General features: G+C 39.9%; 1 protein-coding gene and 1 pseudogene across 3 annotated transcripts in view; both read left to right on the top strand.

The window, feature by feature from the left end:
• The window catches only part of WDR47 (WD repeat domain 47), a 70,930-nt gene extending 50,024 nt beyond the window's left edge, over window positions 1-20,906 (top strand). For all 3 annotated transcript variants that reach the window (XM_050745570.1, XM_050745581.1, XM_050745561.1), the window contains exons 9-15: window positions 145-220; window positions 4,753-4,910; window positions 8,493-8,662; window positions 9,160-9,330; window positions 10,074-10,205; window positions 16,571-16,789; window positions 19,552-20,906. In XM_050745570.1, the coding sequence (XP_050601527.1) occupies window positions 145-220; window positions 4,753-4,910; window positions 8,493-8,662; window positions 9,160-9,330; window positions 10,074-10,205; window positions 16,571-16,789; window positions 19,552-19,694 (1,069 nt within the window). In that variant the 3' untranslated portion in view covers window positions 19,695-20,906. The remainder of the gene's footprint in view (window positions 1-144; window positions 221-4,752; window positions 4,911-8,492; window positions 8,663-9,159; window positions 9,331-10,073; window positions 10,206-16,570; window positions 16,790-19,551) is intronic.
• On the top strand, window positions 227-4,741 carry LOC126930260 (NADH dehydrogenase [ubiquinone] 1 beta subcomplex subunit 3-like; annotated as a pseudogene).
• Window positions 20,907-22,973: the final 2,067 nt, after the last annotated feature.

Below are 22,973 nucleotides of genomic sequence, written 5' to 3'. Positions count from 1 at the left end.
TTTTAATAAATGTCTCCCGAGAGTAACTTTGGAGTCAGCTAGGATTGTTTGCTAAAAAGAAAAATTAGTGTTTGAAAGGGTAAATTAATTTAGTTTCTATTTTGATACATGGAGTAAACTTTACTTGAATTTCTACTCCCACAGCTCATCAGAACATTCGGTCATTAAGCCACCTCTTGGAGATTCTTCAGGGAGTCTATCAAGGTCAAAAGGGGAAGAGGTAATACTTTGGGGAAGGAAGTTTTTTTGTTTTCATATGCACTTGTAAATTTTGCTAAGGAATTCTCAATTCAAAGAAAGAACGGTTTTAGTCAGACGTGGTGTACAGTACCTAGGAGGCTGAGGCAGGAGAATGTCTTGAGCCTGGAAGTTTGAGACTGTAGAGTACTAGATCGCACCTGTGGATAGCTGCTGCACCACTGCAACCTGGGCAACAGAGTGAGACCTCGTGTCTTTAAAAAAAAAAAAAAAAAAAAAAAAACTTTTAAAAAAGTAGTTATTACTGCTAATATTGGTATTTATTTCAAGGCTCAGGGCAGTTGAGCTCTCAGTGGTGTAACTGAAGAGGGAGCCTTAGAAAGCACAGTTGGACATGTGGGAGTGTTCATATTAATGGCCCAGTAGCGGCCTTGGGACATGAACTGAGGCTCTGTGTTATTCTCTGAACCCTATGGTTAATTTCATTATTGGTATCTCTTTGGGCTTCTCATCAGTACACCTATTTTTTTTGCTTTGGAACCAAGCATCCTTTCCTAACTAGTATATAGCTTCACTCTATCTTACTTTTCCTAGTTCAGATTTTAACCCCATAAACAAAGGTGTTAATTTGAGATGCTTTTAGGGATGAAATAGATAGGCATAAAGGAACATTTGTCCCTTGCAAAAGAAATATGCAAGTCCAGTGTTTCCAGTTCCTTTGATTTTTTAAAAAAATATTAGGCCAGGCATGGTGGCTCACACCTGTAATCCCAGCACTTTGGGAGGCTGAGGCAGGCAGATCATCTGAGGTCGGGAGCTGGAGACCAATGTGGCCAACATGGCAAAACCCTGTCTCTAGTAAAAATACAAAAAGTAGCCGGGCATAGTGGCTCACACCTGTAATGCCAGCCACTCCGGAGGCTGAGGCACTAGAATTGCTTTAACCCAGGAGGCAGAGGTTGCAGTGAGCCAAGATCGTGCCTTTGCTCTCCAGCCTGGGGGACAGAGCAAGACTCTGTCTCCAAAAAATATATGTATGTATATCTATTAATAGAGACATGGTCTGACTACATTGCCCAGGCTGGTCTCGAATTCCTGGGCTCAAGCAATCCTCCCACCTCAGCCTCCCAAAATGCTGGGATTACAGGTGTGAGACACTGCACCTGACCTGATTTTCAAGAAAAGCTAGAAATCTAGATTTTTATGTGAAATATCCTAGTTTTTTAAATGACAACAAATTAAAAAAATTTTAAGGTTGGATGCAGTGACTCACTCCTGTAATCCCAACACTTTGGGAGGTCGAGGCAGGTGGATCACCTGAGGTCAGGAGTTTGAGACCAGCCTGGCCAACATGGCGAAACCTCATCTCTTCTAAAAATACAAAAAATTAACTGAGCGTGATGGGGGGTGCCTGTAATCCCAGCTACTTGGGGGGCTAAGGCAGGAGAATCACTGGAACCCGGAAGGCAGAGGTTGCAATGAGCTGAGATTGCACCATTTCACTCCCTCCTAGGCAACAAGAGCAAAACTCTGTGTCAATTTAAAACACTGAAGGACAGCAAATAAAATCAATGTGTGTGGCTTCTGCTATAAAGCAATGTTTAGTAATTATTGATGTGCTATAGGCCATTTAGTTAATTAGTCATCTTTCCTCCCTTTTTCTCTTATCTACCCCATGCTATTATATAATTTTGCAGTCACATTCCTTTTGTATGGATTATTGGAAAATACAACATTTCTAGCCAAATTCATACGAATAATACATTCAATTCACTTACATAGGACATACATAGTATAACACATTAGGTTGTATTGCATGAATAAAGGCTTAGGTAGAGAGAGGCATAGTCTTTTCATTGCTGTAGTCATTATGGGTCCTAGACCTCTCAGAATACATCCAGAGCTGAAGTGATTTTCCTTTGTCTGTGTACTTGACATTCATACTTCTCAAAAGACAGGGTTTGGTTGAGTCTATTGACCATACCTAGTGTAGAGGTTCCTTCACCATGTCCAGTCAGTCCTGGTCGGGGTAACACGGTGGTTTCAAATGACGTCAGTAGTAGGAGTCACCAAAGCTTTTATACAGAACTGCTTCAGCTTCTCTCTTCAGAAGATAGATCTGGATGGATGAGTTGACAGTTTAAAGTAAAAATGAGGCTGGGCGCGGTGGCTCACACCTGTAATCCCAGCACTTTGGGTGGCTGAGGTGGGCGGATCACTTGAGTTCAGGGGTTCGAGACCAGTCTGGCCAACATGGTGAAACCCCATCACTACTAAGAATACAAAAATTAGCCGAGTGTGGTGGCGCATGCCTGTAACATCAGCTACTTGGGAGGCTGAGGCAGGAGAATCACTTGAACTTGGGAGGTGGAGGTTGTGGTGAACCAAGATCGTGCCACCGCACTCCAGCCTAAACAATAGAGTGAGAATCCATCTCAAAAAAAAAAAAAAAGTAGAAATGAAACATTCATATGTTTCCATTATTTTTCCATTTATTTTATAGGGATGTTTGTTTGTTTATTTATTTAATTTGAGACACAATCTTGCTCTGTTGCCTAGGCTGGAGTGCAGTGGTGCGATCTCAGCTTACTGCAGCCTTGACCTCCGAGGCTCAAGTGATCCTCCCACCTCAGCGCTCTGAGTAGCTGTGACTACAGGCATGTGCCACCACACCCAGCTAATTTTTGTATTTTTTTTCTTTTTTTTTGGTAGAGATGGGTTTTCATCATGTTGCCCAGGCTGTTAAAGGGATATTTTATAACTTCAGCTTGAAATACTGAAATATTCATTGCTAGAGATAATGGTAAACATTTTTTCTTAAGCAGATTAATAATCCTTTGTACTTCCTTCATTTGGAAACACAAATGATACTCTATTATTTTTGTTAGAACTTCTAGTGGGCTTTTTTTCTCTTAATAGTTAAAGAGAACTTAATATAGGAATGCATACTTATTCTTTCCTTCCTTCTTCGTGCCCCAGCCCTCCCTACCTTCTACCTCCCTTCTCCCCACTCCCCGCTCCCCTCCCTGACAGGTGTTGCCCAGGCTTACTGTAGCCTCAACCTCCCAGACTCAATCGATTCTCCCACTTCAACTTCCCAAGTAGCTGAGACTACAGATGCACACCACCACACCCGGCTAATTTTTTTTTTTTTTTCATTTTTATAGAGATGGGGTTTCGCCATGTCGCACAGCCTGGTTTCAAACTCCTGGGCTCAAGCGATCTGCCCAACTCGACCTCACAAAGTACTGGGATTATAGACATGAGCCACTGTGCCTGGCCCATATTTATTACTATATTTTGTCTTAATAATTGAAGAAAAACTTGAGTGTTTATGAACTGAGCTTAGTTTAGCAATGAGTAATGAAAAATAGAAAAATTAGGGAATTTGAATTTGCTACTTAATATATGGAGACTGCTATCAGAAAAACTTCATGTAATCACATGTATTTAAATACAATTGGCTGGAACCAGGTGCAGTGGCTCATGCCTGTAATCCCAGCACTTTGGGAGACTGAGACAAGCAGATCACTTCAGGTCAGGAGTTCGAGACCAGCCTGGCCAACACAGTGAAACCCTGTCTCTACTAAAAATTCAAAAATTAGTCTAGCGTGGTGGTGGGCACCTGTAATCACAGCTGCTCAGGAGGCTGAGGCAGGAGAATCACTTGAACCTGGGAGGCGGAGGTTGCAGTGAGCCAAGATCATGCCACTGCACTCCAGCCTAGGCAACAGAGCAAGACTCCATCTCAAAAAAACCGAAACAAAACAAAACGAACAATTGGCTAGGTGCAGTGGCTCACACCTGTAATCTCAGCACTTTGAGAGGCCATGGTGGGCGAATTGCTTGAGCCCAAAAGTTCAAGACCAGCCTGGGCAACATGGAGAAACTCCATCTGTATTTTTTTTTTAATTAAAAAAAGTAAAACTTTTTTAAAAAGGAAAGCAGTAATACTGCATTTTAAAAGAATCATCTAAAGAATGTAGACATGGCCCATGGACATGGACGTGAACATGAACATAATAAAATGGAATTTCCAGATTATAAACAATGGAAGATAGAAGAAACACCATTAGAAACCATCCAGGAGAAGCTGGCTGCAGGAGGGCTAAGGATCTATGGGGCTGTAATGAAGCTTGGAGAAACATGGGTGACTTTGCAAATAGTGTTTCGTCTGATGGTGCATTATTAAAAGGATTCAAAGATTTGCTGCATTTGTGGTAGCGTAGGTGCTTAATATTACCTGGTGTCCCAGAATAAAGATAAGAAGCATCACTGAAGATAATACCTGGAAGTATCTTAGTGGCTTCTTAAGTCTCCAAAATAGGATTCTTCACTGTAGCCTACTCGTGTGTGTGTTTGCCTCTTAAAGGATGTTACTAAGATTTAATAAAGTAAGAAAAACATAGAGAAAATAATATATGGTTATTGGTAGTAAACCTAACATGATCCAACAAGAATAATACAGTTCAAATGAATTTAAAATGGGAGAAAGATGAATTCTTTCAAATTCATTTTTTTAATAGGTGACTTTAATATTCATTCTTTCCATAGGATGACAAATCAAAAAAGCAGTTTGTTTGTATTAATATCCTAGAAGACACACAAGCTGTTAGAGCAGTGGCTTTTCATCCAGCTGGAGGTTTATATGCTGTTGGTTCTAATTCAAAAACTCTGAGAGTATGTGCCTATCCAGACGTAATTGATCCAAGGTAAGGATCAATGACTTGTGCTGTCATTCTTACCTTAGTTTTTAATTTAGCCTTATAGGTTCCTTTTCCAGAATTGCCATTCAGTAGTGTTTCAAATCTTTCTTTCCTTTGATTAAACTTTATTTTCTGTTACAAAATAACTGTTTTTACTTTCAGTGCTTAGGAAATATACTTAAGTCATTGATTAACTTTATAATTTTTTCATAAAATGTTTTTGATTACAACATTGCTCATTTATTGCTTTAGATTTCTTTATTTCCATGGCTTTTGTATTTGTTTTTTATCTGAAAATTCTTTATATAGTAATCCCCCCTTATTTGCAAGGGATACATTTTAAGAACCCCAGTGGATTCTTGAAACCTTGGCTGGTACTGAACCCTATATATACTGTGTTTTTTCCTATTCATACACACCTATTTATAAATTATGCATGTAATTTACATACAACTCTTACTGTTTTACACCTCTTAAGACTTTTTTTTTTTTTTTTTTTTTTTTGAGACGGAGTCTCGCTCTGTCGCCCAGGCTGGAGTGCAGTGGCCTGATCTCAGCTCACTGCAAGCTCCACCTCCCGGGTTCACGCCATTCTCCTGCCTCAGCCTCCCGAGTAGCTGGGACTACAGGCGCCCGCCACCTCGCCCGGCTAGTTTTTTTTTGTAGTTTTAGTAGAGACGGGGTTTCACTGTGTTCACCAGGTTGGTCTCGATCTCCTGACCTCGTGATCCACCCGTCTCGGCCTCCCAAAGTGCTGGGATTACAGGCTTGAGCCACCGCGCCCGGCCAAGACTTTTTAATTATAACCCTAGTTTGAGAAACAGAGGGGTGGGATTTTTCATTTGTTTGTATTTTTTTGCTATCTCTATGTCTGAAACCAATAATTTAGGCTTTTGGACTGTTGATAGCATTTAATGATTGGGAAAGGGAATATAATAAGGCCTAGGTTAATTGATAGTATTATAATTTACTGGTGCTCACTGCATTATTTAAGTAGAAATATTTAAGAAAGAATGGCAAAATTCTCTATAAGGGAGTGAGAAATAGCAATAATTATGGAGGTAGAACCAAAGACTTGTATGTTTAGGGTTAACTTGAACTTAAGGTAACTGTTTCTCATCTTTTGTATTTCTTACACAAACACAGATGTGTCATAGGCTGTGAAGAAACTGATTTGAAAATAAGGCCGGGGGCAGTGGCTCAAGCCTGTAATCTCAGCACTTTGGGAGGCCGAGACAGGCAGATCATGAGGTCAGGAGATTGAGACCATCCTGGCTAACATGGTGAAACCCCATCTCTACTAAAAAATACAAAAAACTAGCCGGGCGAGGTGGCGGGCGCTCCATCTCAAAAAAAAAAAAAAAAGAAAAGAAATACATTTATTTAGCAAATACATATTTTGGGTTCCTGTGTGTTAGGTACTATAGTTGTGTGTAAAGCAAACATGTTTATTGGCTTCATGGAACTTCTGGTTTAGTGGGGAAGATGCATTCATTTGCATTATGTCATGCAAATGAACACAAATACACATTTTGGTAGATGTTATGAAGAAGGATTACAAGGTGCTGTGAGAGAATAAAATGGGAATGGGGTAGGGTGCAGACTGGCAAGTCAGAGAAAGACTTCTTTGAGGCAGAGGCACTAAAATTGAGATCTAAGGATGAGTAGAACCTAGCTATGTAAAGAGAAGGGAGAAGAGAATAATATAGAGGGAACATGAGGTGAGAAAGAGCTTGGCTTTTTTTAGGAACTGAAATAAATTCAGATTGGTTGGAAAATTATGAGCTTGAGTTTGATAAGGCCGCAGAGATAGACATGAACTAAATTAAGCAGAGCTTTCTAGCTATTTTAGATTTCATGCTGAGTGCAGTGAAAGTACTTACCACTGAAAGTAGCAGATCAAGTGTAAATGTATTTTGAGATGATCCCTCTGCCTGTGATTGGATGGCAATAAGAGGAGATGCTGGGAGAAAGGGAGGAAGCTGTTTGTATTTGATGGCTAATGTGGTGGCAGTGGCGGTGGGGCAAAGTGGGTGGGTTTGAGAGGTATAATCTATTTAAAGAAGGAATCAGTGGTACTTGGTGATAAATTGGTTGTGCAGCTGAAAAGAAAATCTTTTTATCTGGTCTGTTCTCTAGATCAGTTTTTTGGTTTTTTGTTTTTGTTTTGAGACAGAGTCTGACTCTGTCTATCACAGGCTGGAGTGCATTGGCACGATCTCGGCTCACTGTAACCTCCACTTCCCTGGTTCAAGTGATTCTTCTGCCTTAGCCTCCTGAGTAGCTGGGACTACAGGCACGTGCCACCATGCCCAGCTAATTTTTGTATTTCTAGTAGCGACGGGGTCAGGATGGTCTCGATCTCCTGACCTCGTGATCCGCCCTCCTCGGTTTCCCGAAGTGCTGGGATTACAGGCATGAGCCACCGTGCCCTGCCTAGATCAATATTAAATGCTTCTTAGGTATTAGAGATTTGTCGGTCTTCTTGTTTGTTTTTAAAAAATTTCTTAATTATGAACATTTTCAAAGACACAAAAGTAGAGAGACTAGTATGCTGAAATTCAATAGTTGTCAAGATTTTTGTAACATTGCTTCCTTCATCTTTTTTATTTGCTAAAGTATTAAAAATAAATCTTAGATATTATGTCATTTAACCCTTTCATCCTTCAGGATGAATCTCCAGAAACATGTACATTTTCTTACATAGACTTGATTTTATCGTTATACCTGATTTAGAAATCTTTAGTTTCATATTAGTCTGTGTTTCAAAGTGTAGATAAAATGCTGTTACCCCATTAAGCCAATGTTTGACTGTCATTAAAGGACAAACTCTTGAGGAGCGTGGCATTTAGAACCCTCCACAGCTGAGCCTGCAGCGCCTCACCCACCACATCCCTCCTGCTCACTCTACTAAATGCCTCGTGCTTTTCACCGCTAGCCCCACAGACTCTTTGCATTGCTGCATACTCAGCCAGTACTTTCCCTGCTATATTTTATTGTCACTAAAGTGGTGGTTCTGCCTTCTTTTTCTGTAAAAATTCACCCTATCCTTTAAGGCCTAGTGCTTTATACTGGACTATATAACAACTTATACTTGCCTTACTGTATATAGGTAGTCATGACAATATCTACCTGTACCAGATTTTAAACTCTGGACAGAACTCTTTTGCACATTGCTCATATTATATGTTTATTACGTGTTTATTATGTGCTTATTATATGTTTATTACATGCTTATTGCATTTTTAAAAAATTTGGAAGCGTTGTTAGCTTTTTAATTTTTTTTTGTTTCTGAGTTTAAAATCCATACAGAATATGAGAAATGGAGAGTTTTTTTTTAAAGTCGTATATTCTGTTTCCTTTGTCATCTGAAATGAGAGTTAGTTTAGTATGATTTGGTTTATAATTTTACTTTTTGGGTTTTAAGTATGCTTCTAATTTGTTTCTTCTATGATTTTGAAAATTATTAATAAGCTGTTGTCTGACATGCTTTTTGCTCCTTCAGGAACAACTATAATGTGGAACCTCATAATAATTGATTGTAGCAAGCAAGAAATTGAGATATCTTTCTGTAATTTTTCTTTTCAGTGCACATGAGACTCCTAAGCAGCCAGTGGTACGTTTTAAAAGGAATAAACATCATAAAGGATCCATTTACTGTGTGGCCTGGAGTCCTTGTGGGCAGTTATTAGCAACAGGATCAAATGACAAATACGTCAAAGTGCTGCCCTTCAATGCGGAGACTTGTAACGCAACAGGTAGGGCCCAAGTATGTAAGCAGTAGCTAGCTTACCAGTGTATACGTTATGTTTCCTCCATGTTGTATTTCTGTATTGTCTTTAATGAAATCCAAGAATATAATCTTAAGAATTTTTTAGTAATTCTAATTGTTTAGTTACATTCATGAGGTATTACTCTTTCTTAGTAAATTCTTACAGGTGTCTAGGTGGTGTTTGAGTTTTATAAAATTATTAGAAAAATAACCTTTAAATAGCTACCAGATGTTTTCTAGACATCACCTGTCTTCTCTTTCTTTTTCTTTGAGATAAGAGACAAGATAACCCTATGGTAATAGCTATTTTGATAAAATTCTTTGCTCAGTGAAGTGAAACTGCTTATAATACCAATCCCTAAATGAAAATACAAACCATATTTCTGAACCATTCTTGACCAGTTTTGAGGTAGTTTAGCAATCTCAAGTTACCACAGTAAGTTGAGCAGCATTTTTTTTTTTTAATTCTTATTACTGTTTCAGGACCAGATCTGGAATTTAGTATGCATGATGGAACAATTAGAGACTTGGCATTTATGGAAGGCCCAGAAAGCGGAGGAGCTATTTTAATAAGTGCTGGAGCAGGGGATTGTAACATTTATACAACAGATTGTCAAAGAGGACAGGGCCTCCATGCTTTGAGTGGACATACTGGTATGTAATATCAATTTCAAGTGCTGCTTTTTTGTTCAATCTGTGTTTTTTCCTCTCTGCATTTGCTTTTCTAAGAGACTGGGTCTTGCTCTTATTGCCCAGACAGAGTGCAGTGGCACAATTGCAGCTCACTGCAGCCTCAACCTCCTGAGCTCAAGTGATGCTCCTACCCAGGCTCCTGAGTAGCTGGGACTGTAGGCATGTGCTACCACGCCTGGCTAATTTAAAACATTTTTTGTAGATACAAGGTCTCACTGTGTTGCCCAGGCTGGTCTTGAACTCCTGGGCTCAAGCCATCATCCTGTCTCAGCCTCCCAAAGTGCTGGGATTACAGGCATGAGCCACCATGCCTGGCCTAGTATGGTTTTGATGTTGTGCATTTTACTGAATTTTATTTTATTTTTAAAATTGTCAGTCTATTTGATAAATGTGAAAAATCTCTATCACATAGTACATTTGATTAACCAGACCTCCACTTGCCCTGTAAATAAGGAGTACTTAGCTTTTTCTTTCTTTTTTAGAGACAGGGTGTTGCACTGTTGCCCAGGCTGGAATGCAGTGGCATGATCATAGCTCACTGCAGCCTCGAACTCCTGGGCTCCAGCAGTCCTCCTGCCTCAGCCTCCTGAGTAGCTGGGATTATAGGCATGAGCGACCTTGCCCAAGTCTAGAGTGCTTAGCTTTGAATATGTTATGGAAAGACACTCTCCCACATTAATAATTGAGTATATGATCTTTTATAGGGCATATTTTAGCACTTTATACCTGGAGTGGCTGGATGATTGCATCTGGTTCCCAAGATAAGACTGTTAGATTTTGGGATCTTCGAGTACCAAGTTGTGTTCGTGTTGTTGGCACAACATTTCATGGAACTGGTAGGTTTTTCTTTAATTTAAATGAATTTATATGAGGAAAAAAACTTTGTAAATTGCAGTAGCCAACTTCCTCTCCCCTGCAATATAAAAAATAGAAAAAATAATGAAATAAATACTTGATATTTTATTAGTTACTTTCAGTTCTTTCAAAATACTTTCATTTGTTACCTTATTTGTAAAAATAATATTCAGCTTAGGGAACCAAGGCCCAGGGAGATTAAATATAATGTCCCAGATTGTCTGTTAGCAGGGCCATTTTATAACTCAGACGTCTAGAAACATTTTTTAAAATGCATGCACATGGCAAAAAGTGAAATTGAACAATGGAATGTACTATTTTCTTTCCATTCCTATTTCTTGGTCTCTCGTTCACTAAAGGACCAATTTCTTATTTATTCTTCCAGAAATATTCTATAAATATATAACCAGAAAGTTTGTATGTATCCTAATCTCCCTTCTCCTGTAAACACAAATGCACACACACACACATACACAGAGAAATGGTAGCATGCACTACAAATTTCTCTTTCTGAACTTAACAGTATGTCTTAGATTGTTCCATGTACTGTTCTTTGCATTGTACCACCTTTTTGTTTTTTTTGAGATGGAGTCTCACACTGTCGCCCAGGCTGGAGTGCAGTGGTGCGATCTCAGCTCACTGCAAGCTCCGCCTCCCAGGTTCATGCCATTCTCCTGCCTCAGCCTCCCGAGTAGCTGGGACTACAGGCGCCCGCCACCATGCCCAGCTAATTTTTTGTATTTTTTAGTAGAGATGGGGTTTCACCGTGTTAGTCAGGATGGTCTCGATCTCCTGACCTCATGATCTGCCCGCCTCGGCCTCCCGAAGTGCTGGGATTACAGGTGTGAGCCACCTCACCTGGCCGCATTGTACTACCTTTTAAGCATGGTATCTAAGAGTGACACAGTGTTCTGCTATTATCCTTATTTTATTCTAAAGTACCTTTTCCACCTTTGTAGTTTTTGTTGTTGTTGAGACAGGGTCTCTTTCTGTCACCCAGGCTGGAGTGCAGTGGCACAATCTTGGCTCACTGCAACCTGTGCCTCACAGGTTCAAGCGATTCCCGTCTCAGCCTCATGAGTAGCTGGGACTACAGGCGCCCAGCACCACACCCAGCTAATTTTGGTATTTTTAGTAGAGATGGGGTTTCACCATATTGGCCAGGCTGGTCTCAGACTCCTGACCTCAGGTGATCCACCTGCCTTGGCCCCCCAAAGTGCTGAGATTACAGGTGTGAGCCACCATGCCTGGTCCTTTGTAGTTTTTAATAGCAGAATTAGAAGAGAATTCTATGGTAGTATTCCAAGTGAAAAGGTCTGCCTTGTATTCTAAATTTTTGGTATTTTTTTTTTTTTAATGCCTTGTTTATTCTTTTGAGTTTCATGGACCTTTTTCTTCACTTTGATTCAAACCAGATATGATATTTTACAGCACATTTGAGTCCGTGATCATTGATTTGTTAAAATTTAGTTTGTATCATTTTCAAAATTAATATATGACATAGTTTAAGGCAGCAGTCCCCAACCTTTTTGGCACCCACCAGGAATCAGTTTTGTGGAAGACAATTTTTCCATGGGTGGGGTGGGAAGGGGTAGGGATGGTTTAGGGATGAAACTGTTCCACCTCAGATCATCAGGCATTAGATTCTCATAAGGTGCACGCAACCTAGATACCTTACATGCGCAGTTCACAATAGGGTTCCCACTCCTGTGAGCATCTGATGCCACCACTGATGTGACAGGAGGCGGAGCTCAGGTGGTAATGCTCGCTCACTTGTCGCTCACCTCTTGCTGTGCGGCCTGGTGCCTAACAGGCCATAGACTGCTATCAGTCAGTGGCGTGGGGCTTAGGGACCCCTGGTTTAAGAAATCAAGCAATTCAATAAGGCTTATTAAGAAAAACAGCATTGCCCTGGTTAAAATAATGTAAACAATGACTACTGATCTAACCAAAACTGATATAACTATATTGAAAAGATGTGGAGAGAGGAAGAATTTGTATGTGAATAAGGGACATATTCATATTTATTTAATTTATTTTCTTTTCTTTAGGATTATTTATTGACTTCCTACCATAGAAGATGAAGATTTAACTTTTTCATGTGCCTTTCCAACTCCCATCATCCCACATTCACATATATTTTTCCTCTCTCTGCATCTTTTTTTTTTGTTTTTTGTTTTGTTCTGAGACAGGGTTTTGTTCTGTCACCCAGTCTGGAATGCAGTGTTGCATTCATGGCTCACTGCAGTTTTGACTTCCAGGTTCAAGCCATCCTCCCGCCTTAGCTTCCTGAGTGGCTGGAACCACAGGCACACACCACCCTGCCTAGCCCCTCCGCATCTTTTTGATATATCAGTTTTGGTTAGCTCAGTTAGTCATTGTTTACATTGTTTTAACCAGGGTAATGCCATTCATAGCTTATTTTTTTTCCTGTGTATATTTTCCTTGGGGTTAATAATTGTGTTTTTTTGTTTGTTTATTTGTGTAATTTCTATACACTTACCACTAATTTATTTTTAAACTCTAGCTTTCTACATTATTTTCAGGCCCTTTTTCTCCATTTCAGAGACTTCTAGTTTTTGGTTGTCTCCTCTCTCTGATAACATTAATGTCTTCCTCTTACGGTATCTCTCCTCCTCTGCTTCTCTATCATGCACATGCAAACATTTTATAGAATTGGCAAGCCAAAAATTCATCTCTTGATCTCCTTATATCCCTTCCAGCTCTTACCCTCAATTTTTGCTTATTTTTTTACTCAAGATATCTCACAAGTCTTGCCTATATATACTGTTAGCCATTTCCTTACCCTCAGTCTTTAACTTATTCTAATCTGGTTCCTGCTGCAACCATTATAACAAATGCTGTCTTTTTCAAGATCACCAATAAACTTCCGGTTGTCAAATAACTTTTATATCCTACTTTTGCTTCAACTCTCAGTGTCATGCAACACAGTTGACTTCTTCCACTTTTCTTTTGGGCATTCTGCTATTCTTTTACCTTTCTGGGTAATTATTCCTTTGCTGGCTCTTTCTCTTTGCTCAACTTCTAAATTCTGGCATTCCCTAGGGCTCAGGACTTTAGTCTCTTTTCTTTCTCTAGATGATTGCACCCATTTCCCCGGCTTTAAGTGTAACGCATATGCTGAAGGACTTACATTTTTATCTCTAGCTGAAACCTATTCTGTGTGCTAGGCTCATAAAATTCTTTTTTTTTTTTTTCTTTTTCTTTTGAGACGGAGTCTCACTCTGTCGCCCAGGTTGCCCAGGCTGGAGTGCAGTGGCACGATCTCAGCTCACAGCAAGCTCCGCCTCCTGTGTTCATGCCATTCTCCTGCCTCAGCCTCCTGAGTAGCTGGGACTACAGGCTCCTGCTACCACGCCTGGCTAATTTTTTTGTTTTTTTTTTTAGTAGAGACGGGGTTTCACCATGTTAGCCAGGATGGTCTCAATCTCCTGACCTCGTGATCCGCCTGCCTCGGCCACCCAAAGTGCTGGAATTACAGGCATGAGCCACCGCGCCTGGCCTTAAAAAGAGTTCTTAGTAGAGAAACAGTAAGACAAACTTATACCAAACATGGTATATAACAACTTTATGCCTCAGCTACATGATCTAAAAGTTAAATGTCCCAGGAGTTGCACCTGGCCGGGTGTGATTGCTCATGCCTGTAATCTCAGCACTTTGGAAGGCCGAGGTGGGCGGATTTCCTGAGGTCAGGAGCTCAAGACCAGTCTGGCCAACATGGTAAAACCCTGCCTCTACTAAAAATACAAAAAAATTAGCTGGGCGTGGTGGTGGGCACCTGTAATCCCAGTTACTCCAGAGGCTGAGGCAGGAGAATCGCTTGAACCTGGGAGGTGGAGGTTGCAGTGAGCCGAGATCATGCCACTGCACTACAGCTTGGGCGACAGAGTGAGACTCTGTCTACAAAAAAACAAACAAACAAAAAACCCAGTTACGTATTTTCCTCTATTTCTACCACTCTAGGATAAATAGGATAAACCACCAGCATCTCAACTGAACCACTGCACTAGCTTCCTTACTGTACACTTTCACTTGTGCTCCCTTTAGTCTGTGATCCACATAGCAGTTAGAGTACACTTTTGAAAAAATAAACCTGGTCACCTCACACCTTCAGTGGCTTTAAATCTTAAAGTGCACACTTGTTATCACGACCTGTAAGACCCTGCTTGACTTGGCATTTTTACCCTTCTAGTCTCATCTCAGATCACTTACTTTTTTTCTTTCCAATTCCTGGAACATGCCAAGGTCCATGTCCAGTAAAGCCATGCGCTGTTTCCTTAGTTGGAAATGTTCCTCCTCTTGTCTTCTCATGGTTAGGTCCTTCTTGTCTTTAGGTCTTAACTTCAATGCCACCTGGCCAGAGAGGCCTTCTTTGACTTACCTAATTGGGACCTTACCATTATTTTCTATTACTGAACTCTTATCACTATTTAAAATTATGTACTCGTTTACTTGTTTAGTGCTTCCCTCCTCCAATATATTTTAAGTTTCATCAAGGCAGCAATGATACCTCTTTTATTTTCAGAAGAGGTTTAGCACCTACCATAGTGCCTGGCCTAAGGGAGTAGTGATTTAATAACTTTTTTGAGTAAATGAATGAAGATTTTTGTTGATACTATGAATTTTGTACGTGTAAAACTAAACTCTTTGTATTTCTCCTCTAAATCAGTTATTCTTCCCACCTTCCCTACTGTTGTTGTTGTTGTTGTTGTTGTTTTTCATTTTCCTAGTTTTGATAATGGTTCTTTTATTTCCTCATGCAACTAGATTTGAAATCTGGGACTCATTTGTGCTTTATTTTAATTAACTGCCCCACTCAGGCAGTTAATTTCCTAGACTGTTGACTGTTTATTCAGTTTTTGTTCCTGAAATCTTTCTTGTCTTCCAGTGGCCTCTTTTGTTCTATAATCTTTCCACTTTTATTTGATACACATTTTCACTTAGATTAATCTACCCAAAGTACTGCTCGAATCATGTAATTCTCTTGCTTAGAAACCTACAGTGATGCTTTACTGTCTACGGAGACAAGTTCAGAACTCTGCAGTTTGAGATTTAGGCGCTTGATGGCCTGGCCCTAACCCACCTTTTGCATTTCAGTTTCAAGTTGCCTTTCATGTTAACTTTTGTTAAAAGTTAAACTTTTAACTCCAGCCAAACTGGTCCACCTTCCTGTAACTGTTTTATACTTTTCCTCTAAACTTTTTCTCATGTAATTCTTGCTGATCATAATAGCCCTCTTCTCTTTCAATATATTTCAAGAAAAGATTATTCTTTATTACATATAAATGTATGTGTTTGCCTGTGTATACATACATACATACTCTTATTTATACTGTTTGTTTTTCAAGATCTAACTTGTGTCTCATTTTTTTGTGAAGTCTTCCTAGACCACTTTGGTCTAGAGCGGTGTTACTCAAACTTCTTATTTATTTATTTATTTATTTATTTATATTTTTGAGACAGGGTCTCACTGTGTCTCAAAAAAATTTGTCTACTTTTTTTGAGATGGAGTCTCACTCTGTTGCCCACGCTGGAGTGCAGTGGCACGATCTCAGCTCACTGCAACCTCCGCCTCCCAGGTTGAAGCGATTCTCCTGCCTCAGCATCCTGAGTAGCTGGGATTACAGGCCCACGCCACTACGCCTGGCTAATTTTTGTATTTTTAGTAGAGATGGGGTTTCACCATGTTGGTCAGGCTGGTCTTGATCTCCTGACCTTGTGATCCGCCCACCTCGGCCTCCCAAAGTGCTGGATTACAGGTGTGAGCCACGGTGCCCAGCCTATTTATTTATTTTATTTCTGGGAGACGTGGATTCAAGTTGCCCTGAATATATGCCCCCAAGAGCTTATTTTCTGTTCACAGTTCCTACTGGCAGTAATCATGTGTTGCTTTAGTACATTTCCTATACTGTTGTCCTAAAATAAAATGCATTTTGTTACTGAATTTCTTGTCTCTTTAGCTAGACTCTTAGCTGGGTATAGGAGCATTTCTAGACACTTACTCAGTAGTGAAAACACTGGATTGAGAAAAGTGGTTTCTGTAGCATGGCTCATCTGTTGCACTATAGGTGATGCTGTTCCACACAGTTCTCTCAAATGACAAAAAATGGACTTTCTCGTTTCTTACAAAATCTTGTTTAGGCCTTGGGCCTTAAAAGGACACAAGTGTTCATTGGTTAACTGTTAATTTGGATTTTTTCATAGCTGAACAGTATTGATAAACTACATTAAATCGTTAGTATATGGCTCAGTGAACATAATTAGCTGTGTTGCCATTTGGGTATATTGATTTTCCATATTTAAACTTTCATTCCTCCCACTACAGGCAGTGCAGTGGCATCTGTAGCTGTAGATCCCAGTGGTCGTCTCTTAGCCACGGGTCAAGAAGATTCTAGCTGCATGTTGTATGACATAAGAGGAGGAAGAATGGTACAAAGTTATCACCCTCATTCCAGTGATGTTCGCTCTGTTCGATTCTCCCCGGGAGCTCACTACTTGCTAACAGGCTCTTATGATATGAAAATAAAGGTGACAGACCTACAAGGTGATTGAAATCGACTTCTCTGTTTTTAATCTTTCCCGTTCTATTTTGGACCTTTGTTTTTTTTTGTTAGTGTAATGTGGTTGATTATATAATCAACCACAACCACTGATTATATAATCAATTCTAATTCAATTGATTATATAATTAATTATATAATCAATTATAATTATATAATATTTTCAATCATTTTATGGTATTGAGCAGATTCTGAGACTGTATTAAGATATATAATAGCAAATTATTAAATAAGCAGTGAATAGTCTTATTGTTAGGTTTTGGTTTTGTTTTTATAGAGGCAGGGGCTCACTATGTTGTCCAGGCTGGACTCGAACTCCTGGGCTCAAGTGATCCACCCGCCTTCGTCTCCCAAAGTGCTGGGATTACGGGCGTGAGCCACCGCACCGAGCCTGTTTTTGTTTTTGAGACAGGGTCTCGCTCTGTCGCCCAGGCTGGGGTTCAGTGGCATGATCTTAGCTCACTGTAGCCTCTATCTCCCCTGCTCAAGCGATCCTCCCGCCTCAGCCCTGCAAGTAGCTAGGACTACAGGTGCATGCCACCACACTTGGCTAATATTTGTATCTTTCATAGAGATAAAGTTTTGCCATGTTGTGCAGGCTGGTCTCGAACTTCTGAACTCAAGCAATCTGCCTGCATTGGCCTCCCAGAGAGCTGGGATTATTAGGTGTGAGCCACCATGCCCAACCTTATTGTTAGTTTTTGATTTCTTTTTTGAGGCAGGGTCTCACTCTTTCACCCAGGCTGGAATGCAGTGGCATGATTACTGCTCACTATACCCTTGACCTCCTGGGTTCAAGCGATCCTTCTGCCTCAGCCTCCAAGTAGCTGGAACTACATCTGTGCACCACCATGGATGGCAAATTTTAAAAATTTTTTTGTAAAGATGGGATCTTGCCATATTGCCCAGGCTGGTCTTGAACTCCAGGCCTCAAGTGATCCTCCTGCCTCCACTTAAGATATTTTTTAAAATCAACATTTATTTATAGTGACTCATTCTAAGATAAATGATAGATTTATGTACTCTTATTAGCTTCTACATTAAATAATTAGCATACAATCTTTGTAATTAGGTCTTAGTATCTAGTTTTATTTTTAAACATTCATCAAGCAAATATTGTGTATCAATTAGGGACTGACAGATGAGAATAAGACAGTTAATTCCCTCCCTGATGGAGCTTATATTGAGTTCAATGAAAAGTAAACCAATAAACAATGTAATTTTAGGTATTAGTGCTGTTTAAAAAAATTAGCATGGTAGGGAGATAGTGACTAGGGTGAATAGGGAAAGGCTGTCTGTCTGTCTGTCTATCTATCTATCTATCTATCTATCTATCTATCTATCTATCTATTTATTTATTTATTTTGAGATGGAGTCTTGTTCTGTCGCCCAGGCTGGAGTGCAGCGGTGCATCTCGGCTCACTGCAGGGGGAGGGCTACTTTAAATAGGATCATTGGAGTAGGTCTCTCCAGGGAAATGCCATTTGCACAGAGACCAGAATGATGAGGAGGAACAAGCCAGGCCAGGACCCTAGGAGAAGAGCATAGCAAGTATAAAGATGCTGAAGTAGGAACCAGCTTAGCACGTTCATGACACTACAAGAAGCCAATGTGGCCGGAACTTAGTGAACTAAGAGAGAGAGACACAGAAGAATAAATGGCAGGGTTTTATAGACATTTTTAAAGGGCTTTATTTTGAATAGCAGTTATAGGTTAACAGCAAAATTGAGAGATACAGAGATTTCCCATATACTCCTGACTCACACATGCATAGCCTGCCCCCCCCCATTATCAGTATCCCCCTCCAGAGTGGTACATTTATTATAGTTGGTGGGCTATAAGCATTTTAAAAGTATAATGTGAAGCCTTTGGAAGATTTTAAATGGGAGTGATAGGAGCTGAATTATATTTTTAGAGAATTTGGAGTTCTGTAGAGAGTAGATTGTAAGGGGGGCAAGAGTAGAAATATAAATGTCAGTGAGGAGGCTGTTGGAATAGTTCAGGTGAGATGATGGTGGCTTGGACTAGGGTGGTGGAGGTGGAGGTAGTAAGAAATGACTAAATTTGAGATATATTTTATTTGGATTCGATTTAGGGAGTGAGGGGAAGAGGATTCAGTGATGATTCCTAGGTTTTTGTCATGAGCAACCAGATGGTGCCATTGAGATAAGGGAGATAGGCGAGGGGAGGAACAGGTTTAGGCAAGAAAACCGAGTTTGGTTTTAGACAAGTTTAACTTAGGATGACTATCAGGCAATCAAGTGAGATGCTGAATGACTATTTGGATACTAGTCTGGAGCTTAAGTGAGAACTCAAGATTGGAGATAAAATATGTATGAATTGTAAATATATAAATGGCCATGTTGCTAGATGAAATTTTGTAGGAAGTTAGGTACAGAGAGAACAGAAGAAATCTGAGGGTTGACTCCTGGGATTCACCAAGCTTTAAGTCAAGAAGAAAAGGGAAACTAGCAAAAGATGGGAGTGGCACTGAAATCAGGGAGAAATCAAGTTGAGAGAATTTCAAAGAGAGAGAGCAACTTGTCAAATGTTGCTGTGTGGGTATGTTACCAAATACTAATAGCATAATTAGGTAGTTAGTAATTTATCCCTGTGTAAACCTTTCAGTGTATTATATTAATGTAGTTTAAGATTTTTTATACTGTAATGTCTTAAAGTAACAGTCTATAAAATCTGTACCTATTCTTATTTTGCATTGTAAATCAACATCTCTTTTCTAATTTAGGGGACCTCACCAAGCAGCTTCCTATCATGGTGGTGGGGGAGCACAAGGACAAAGTGATTCAGTGCAGATGGCACACCCAGGATCTTTCCTTCCTGTCATCCTCTGCAGATAGAACTGTCACCCTCTGGACTTACAACGGGTAGAGCACACCCCATGGTGTAAGTCTATGCAGCAAAAGCACAGAGACTTAAGACTACTGAGTTGTGAAAATTACAAATCTGAAGAACGTAGTGTCCAGGAAAGTGGTTTAGCACGAAGAGGCCCCTTATTACCATGTATCCCACTGATAGGAGGTGTTGGGTGGTGTTATTCCGCAGTGCTTTCAGTCTTCCATGTGAGCTCGTGCTGCTGTGACCTGCTATATGTAGTCTCGTTGCCAAAGTCTGCAGAAGAGCTCTTCCGTTGTTGGTGTGCACTCCAAGTCAAGGTGGACAGTGTGTTTACAGTTTAGTATTAAATGCATTCCTTGGTCTTTGCCTAAATAACAGTTTTATATGCACATTGCAATGGAATTATACTTCAACTATATTATTAAATGTAATGCAACCAAGTTCCTCCCAGATTAAACTTCCCAGGTGTTCAGAATTACTTTTGCTCTTCTCATGATCCCATATTGTATTATCACTTGTCTTCTAGAGGTCAGAATTCCATAATATATGTCACTCAAAAGTTACATGGTTGCTTTCACTTAAGGATCATCATGGAGTTTAAAGATGAATGAAAAACTGCTTCTTCACTATGTGGTATAGGCCCTTTTTTCTTAAACCCAGGGATATGATTATTTTGTCATATAATTTTGTTTCAGGCTAAAAGGTAAATGTGTTTGCTTCAGAAACTTGTTAACTTCAGTTTTTTGAATGCAACAGGATACCTCCCTTCCAAACTGAACCATAGAAGCAGAGCAGCAGCAGTTATGTGATGCAACACTTGATGGGGCAGTAAATTTACTGGCTAGCAGTTTTCTCCTTAAAAATTAAAATCCTTGCCATAGACCATAGCATGGCTTGAAATGCTATGTCTGCATGATAATTTAAAATGGAAGATTTAAACTTTGCACTCCAAAAGCTTATTTGGATTTTTTTCTTGCACTGTTTTGTGTAATGCAGAATAATGATTTTATTTCTACAGCTTTGTAGATTCTAACATTTATGTATCTTTATTTTCATATTGTACAGTAATTTTACTTTAAATTATTTAAATAGGCTATTTTATTTATTTCAAATGCAGTTGTATTGGTTCTCATTATTGAACTGTCTGTGCACTGTATGTAGCAAGCATTTTTCATCTGTTGTATACAAGTGGAAAGGGTATTAGAAGTGTAACTGTGCTATTATTTCAATAAAGACCTCTTGACACCTAAAACTGTTTCTGTTCCTCAGAGTCTTTGGCTTTCAAAAGAATGTTATTTTTTCAGTTTACTGGGAGAAAGTGAGGTCCAATGGATGAAGCCCGTAATCAGTTTCTTAGATTCTTTCTAAAGTTCTTCTACTAATTTGCTTTTTAATCCTTGGCAACTGTATAACTTAACAAAAAAATAATTTTTCTAGAAATGGGGTCTTGCTTTGTCCAGGTTGGTCTTGAACTTTTGGCCTCAAGTGATTCTCCCGAGTCAACCTCCTGAAGTGTTGGGATTACGAGCATGAGGCATTGTGCCTGGCCTGTATAACTTTTGTGTGTCTTCTATCTCTTTTATCCAAGATTTAGAGAACTTTCTATTCTTAATATATTGTGAAAGTTGACTAATAAAAGCCTAACAATATGTATAAATTCAAACTCAAGAGTATGAATATGTCAAATTAGGTAATCACCCAACAGGTTCACTGTGCCCTCTGTCTAGATAGAGCCAATTTATTCAAGACATGGGAATTGCAATAGAGAAAGAGTTATTCATGCAGAGCCAGCTGTGCAGAAGACTGGAGTTTTATTATCACTCAAAGCACTCTCCCTGAGCATTCTGGGATCAGAGTTTTTAAGCATAATTTGGTGGATGGGGTTCACTCCTAATGAATTGGGAGTGCTGATGGGTTGGGTTGTAGATGAAATCATAGGGAGTCAAAGTTGTCTTCTTGAGTCAGTTCCTGGGTGGGGGCCACAAGATGAGATGAGCCAGTTTATCGATATAACTGGTGCCAGCTGATCCATCAAGTGCAGGGTCTGGGAAGTATCTCAATCTCTGATCTTAGGTTTTACAGTAATGATGTTATCCCCAGGAGCAATGTGGGGAGGGTCAGAATCTTGTAGCCTCCAGCTGTATGACTCCTAAACTATAATGTCTAATCTTGTGGCTAATTTGTTATTCCTACAAAGGAGGCAGTCTAGTCCCCAGGCAAGAAGGGGGTTTGTTTTGGGAAAGAGCTATCACTTTTTTTTTTTTTTTTTTTTTTTTTTTGAGACAGAGTCTCGCTCTGTCACCCAGACTGGAGTGCAGTGGCAGTGGTGTGATCTTGGCTCACTGCAACCTCTATCTCCAGTGATTCTCCTCCTCAGCCTCCCAAGTAGCTGGGATTACAGGTGCGCACCACCACACCCAGCTAATTTTTGTATTTTTAGTAGAGACGGGGTTTCGCCATGTTGGCCAGGCTGGTCTTGAACTCCTGACCTCAAGGGATCTGCTCACCTTGGCCTCCCAAAGTGCTGGGATTATAGGCCTGAGCCACCAAAGTTAGTTTGGCCTACGACCAGGAATGAACAATGACAGCTTGGAAGCAAGATGGAGTTGGGGAGATCAGATCTCTTTCATTGAGTTACAATTTTGCAATTTCAACTTAGGAAGAAATAAAATACAGCTAGCTTGTGGGTATTCAATAGGTACACAAATTTTCTACCTTTCAGGCATGCAGAAGGGAATTCTGCTAAAAGTAGGCCACAATCTCTTCTTTTTAAATTTTTGACATGAAGTCTCTAGCTCTTGTCCCCAGGCTGGAGTGCAATGGCATGACATTGGCTCACTGCAACCTCCGCCTCCCAGGTTCAAGCGATTGTCCTGCCTCAGACTCCCTAGTAGCTGGGATTACAGGTGCTGGCCACCACGCCTGGCTAATTTTTGTATTTTTAGTAGAGACAGAGTTTCACCATGTTAGCCAGGCTGGTCTCGAACTCCTGACCTCAGGTGATCCACCCACCTCAGCCTCTCAAAAGTGCTGGGATTATAGGCATGAGCCACCATCCCCGGCCCAGTCTCTTCTTTAGTTTACTTTCATGTTGAATTTCACACATTTTAGATATTAGATAAGTTGTGTTAAGTTTAAAACTAGGAAAATAAGCTATTTCTCGGAGATCAGTTCAAGTTCCTGGTTAAAAATATTCATAAAATTGTGTATTCCACCTTCATCACTCTCAGGGAGAAAAGATTCTCCTGGACATTAGGTATGGAATTCATTTCTTTTACTGCAGTACATTAGATAATAAGCACCACGGCTGGG

This window comes from Macaca thibetana, chromosome 1 (assembly GCF_024542745.1).
Source record: "Macaca thibetana thibetana isolate TM-01 chromosome 1, ASM2454274v1, whole genome shotgun sequence".
Taxonomy (NCBI): domain Eukaryota; kingdom Metazoa; phylum Chordata; class Mammalia; order Primates; family Cercopithecidae; genus Macaca; species Macaca thibetana.
This window is presented reverse-complemented; position numbering and strand designations above follow the sequence as displayed.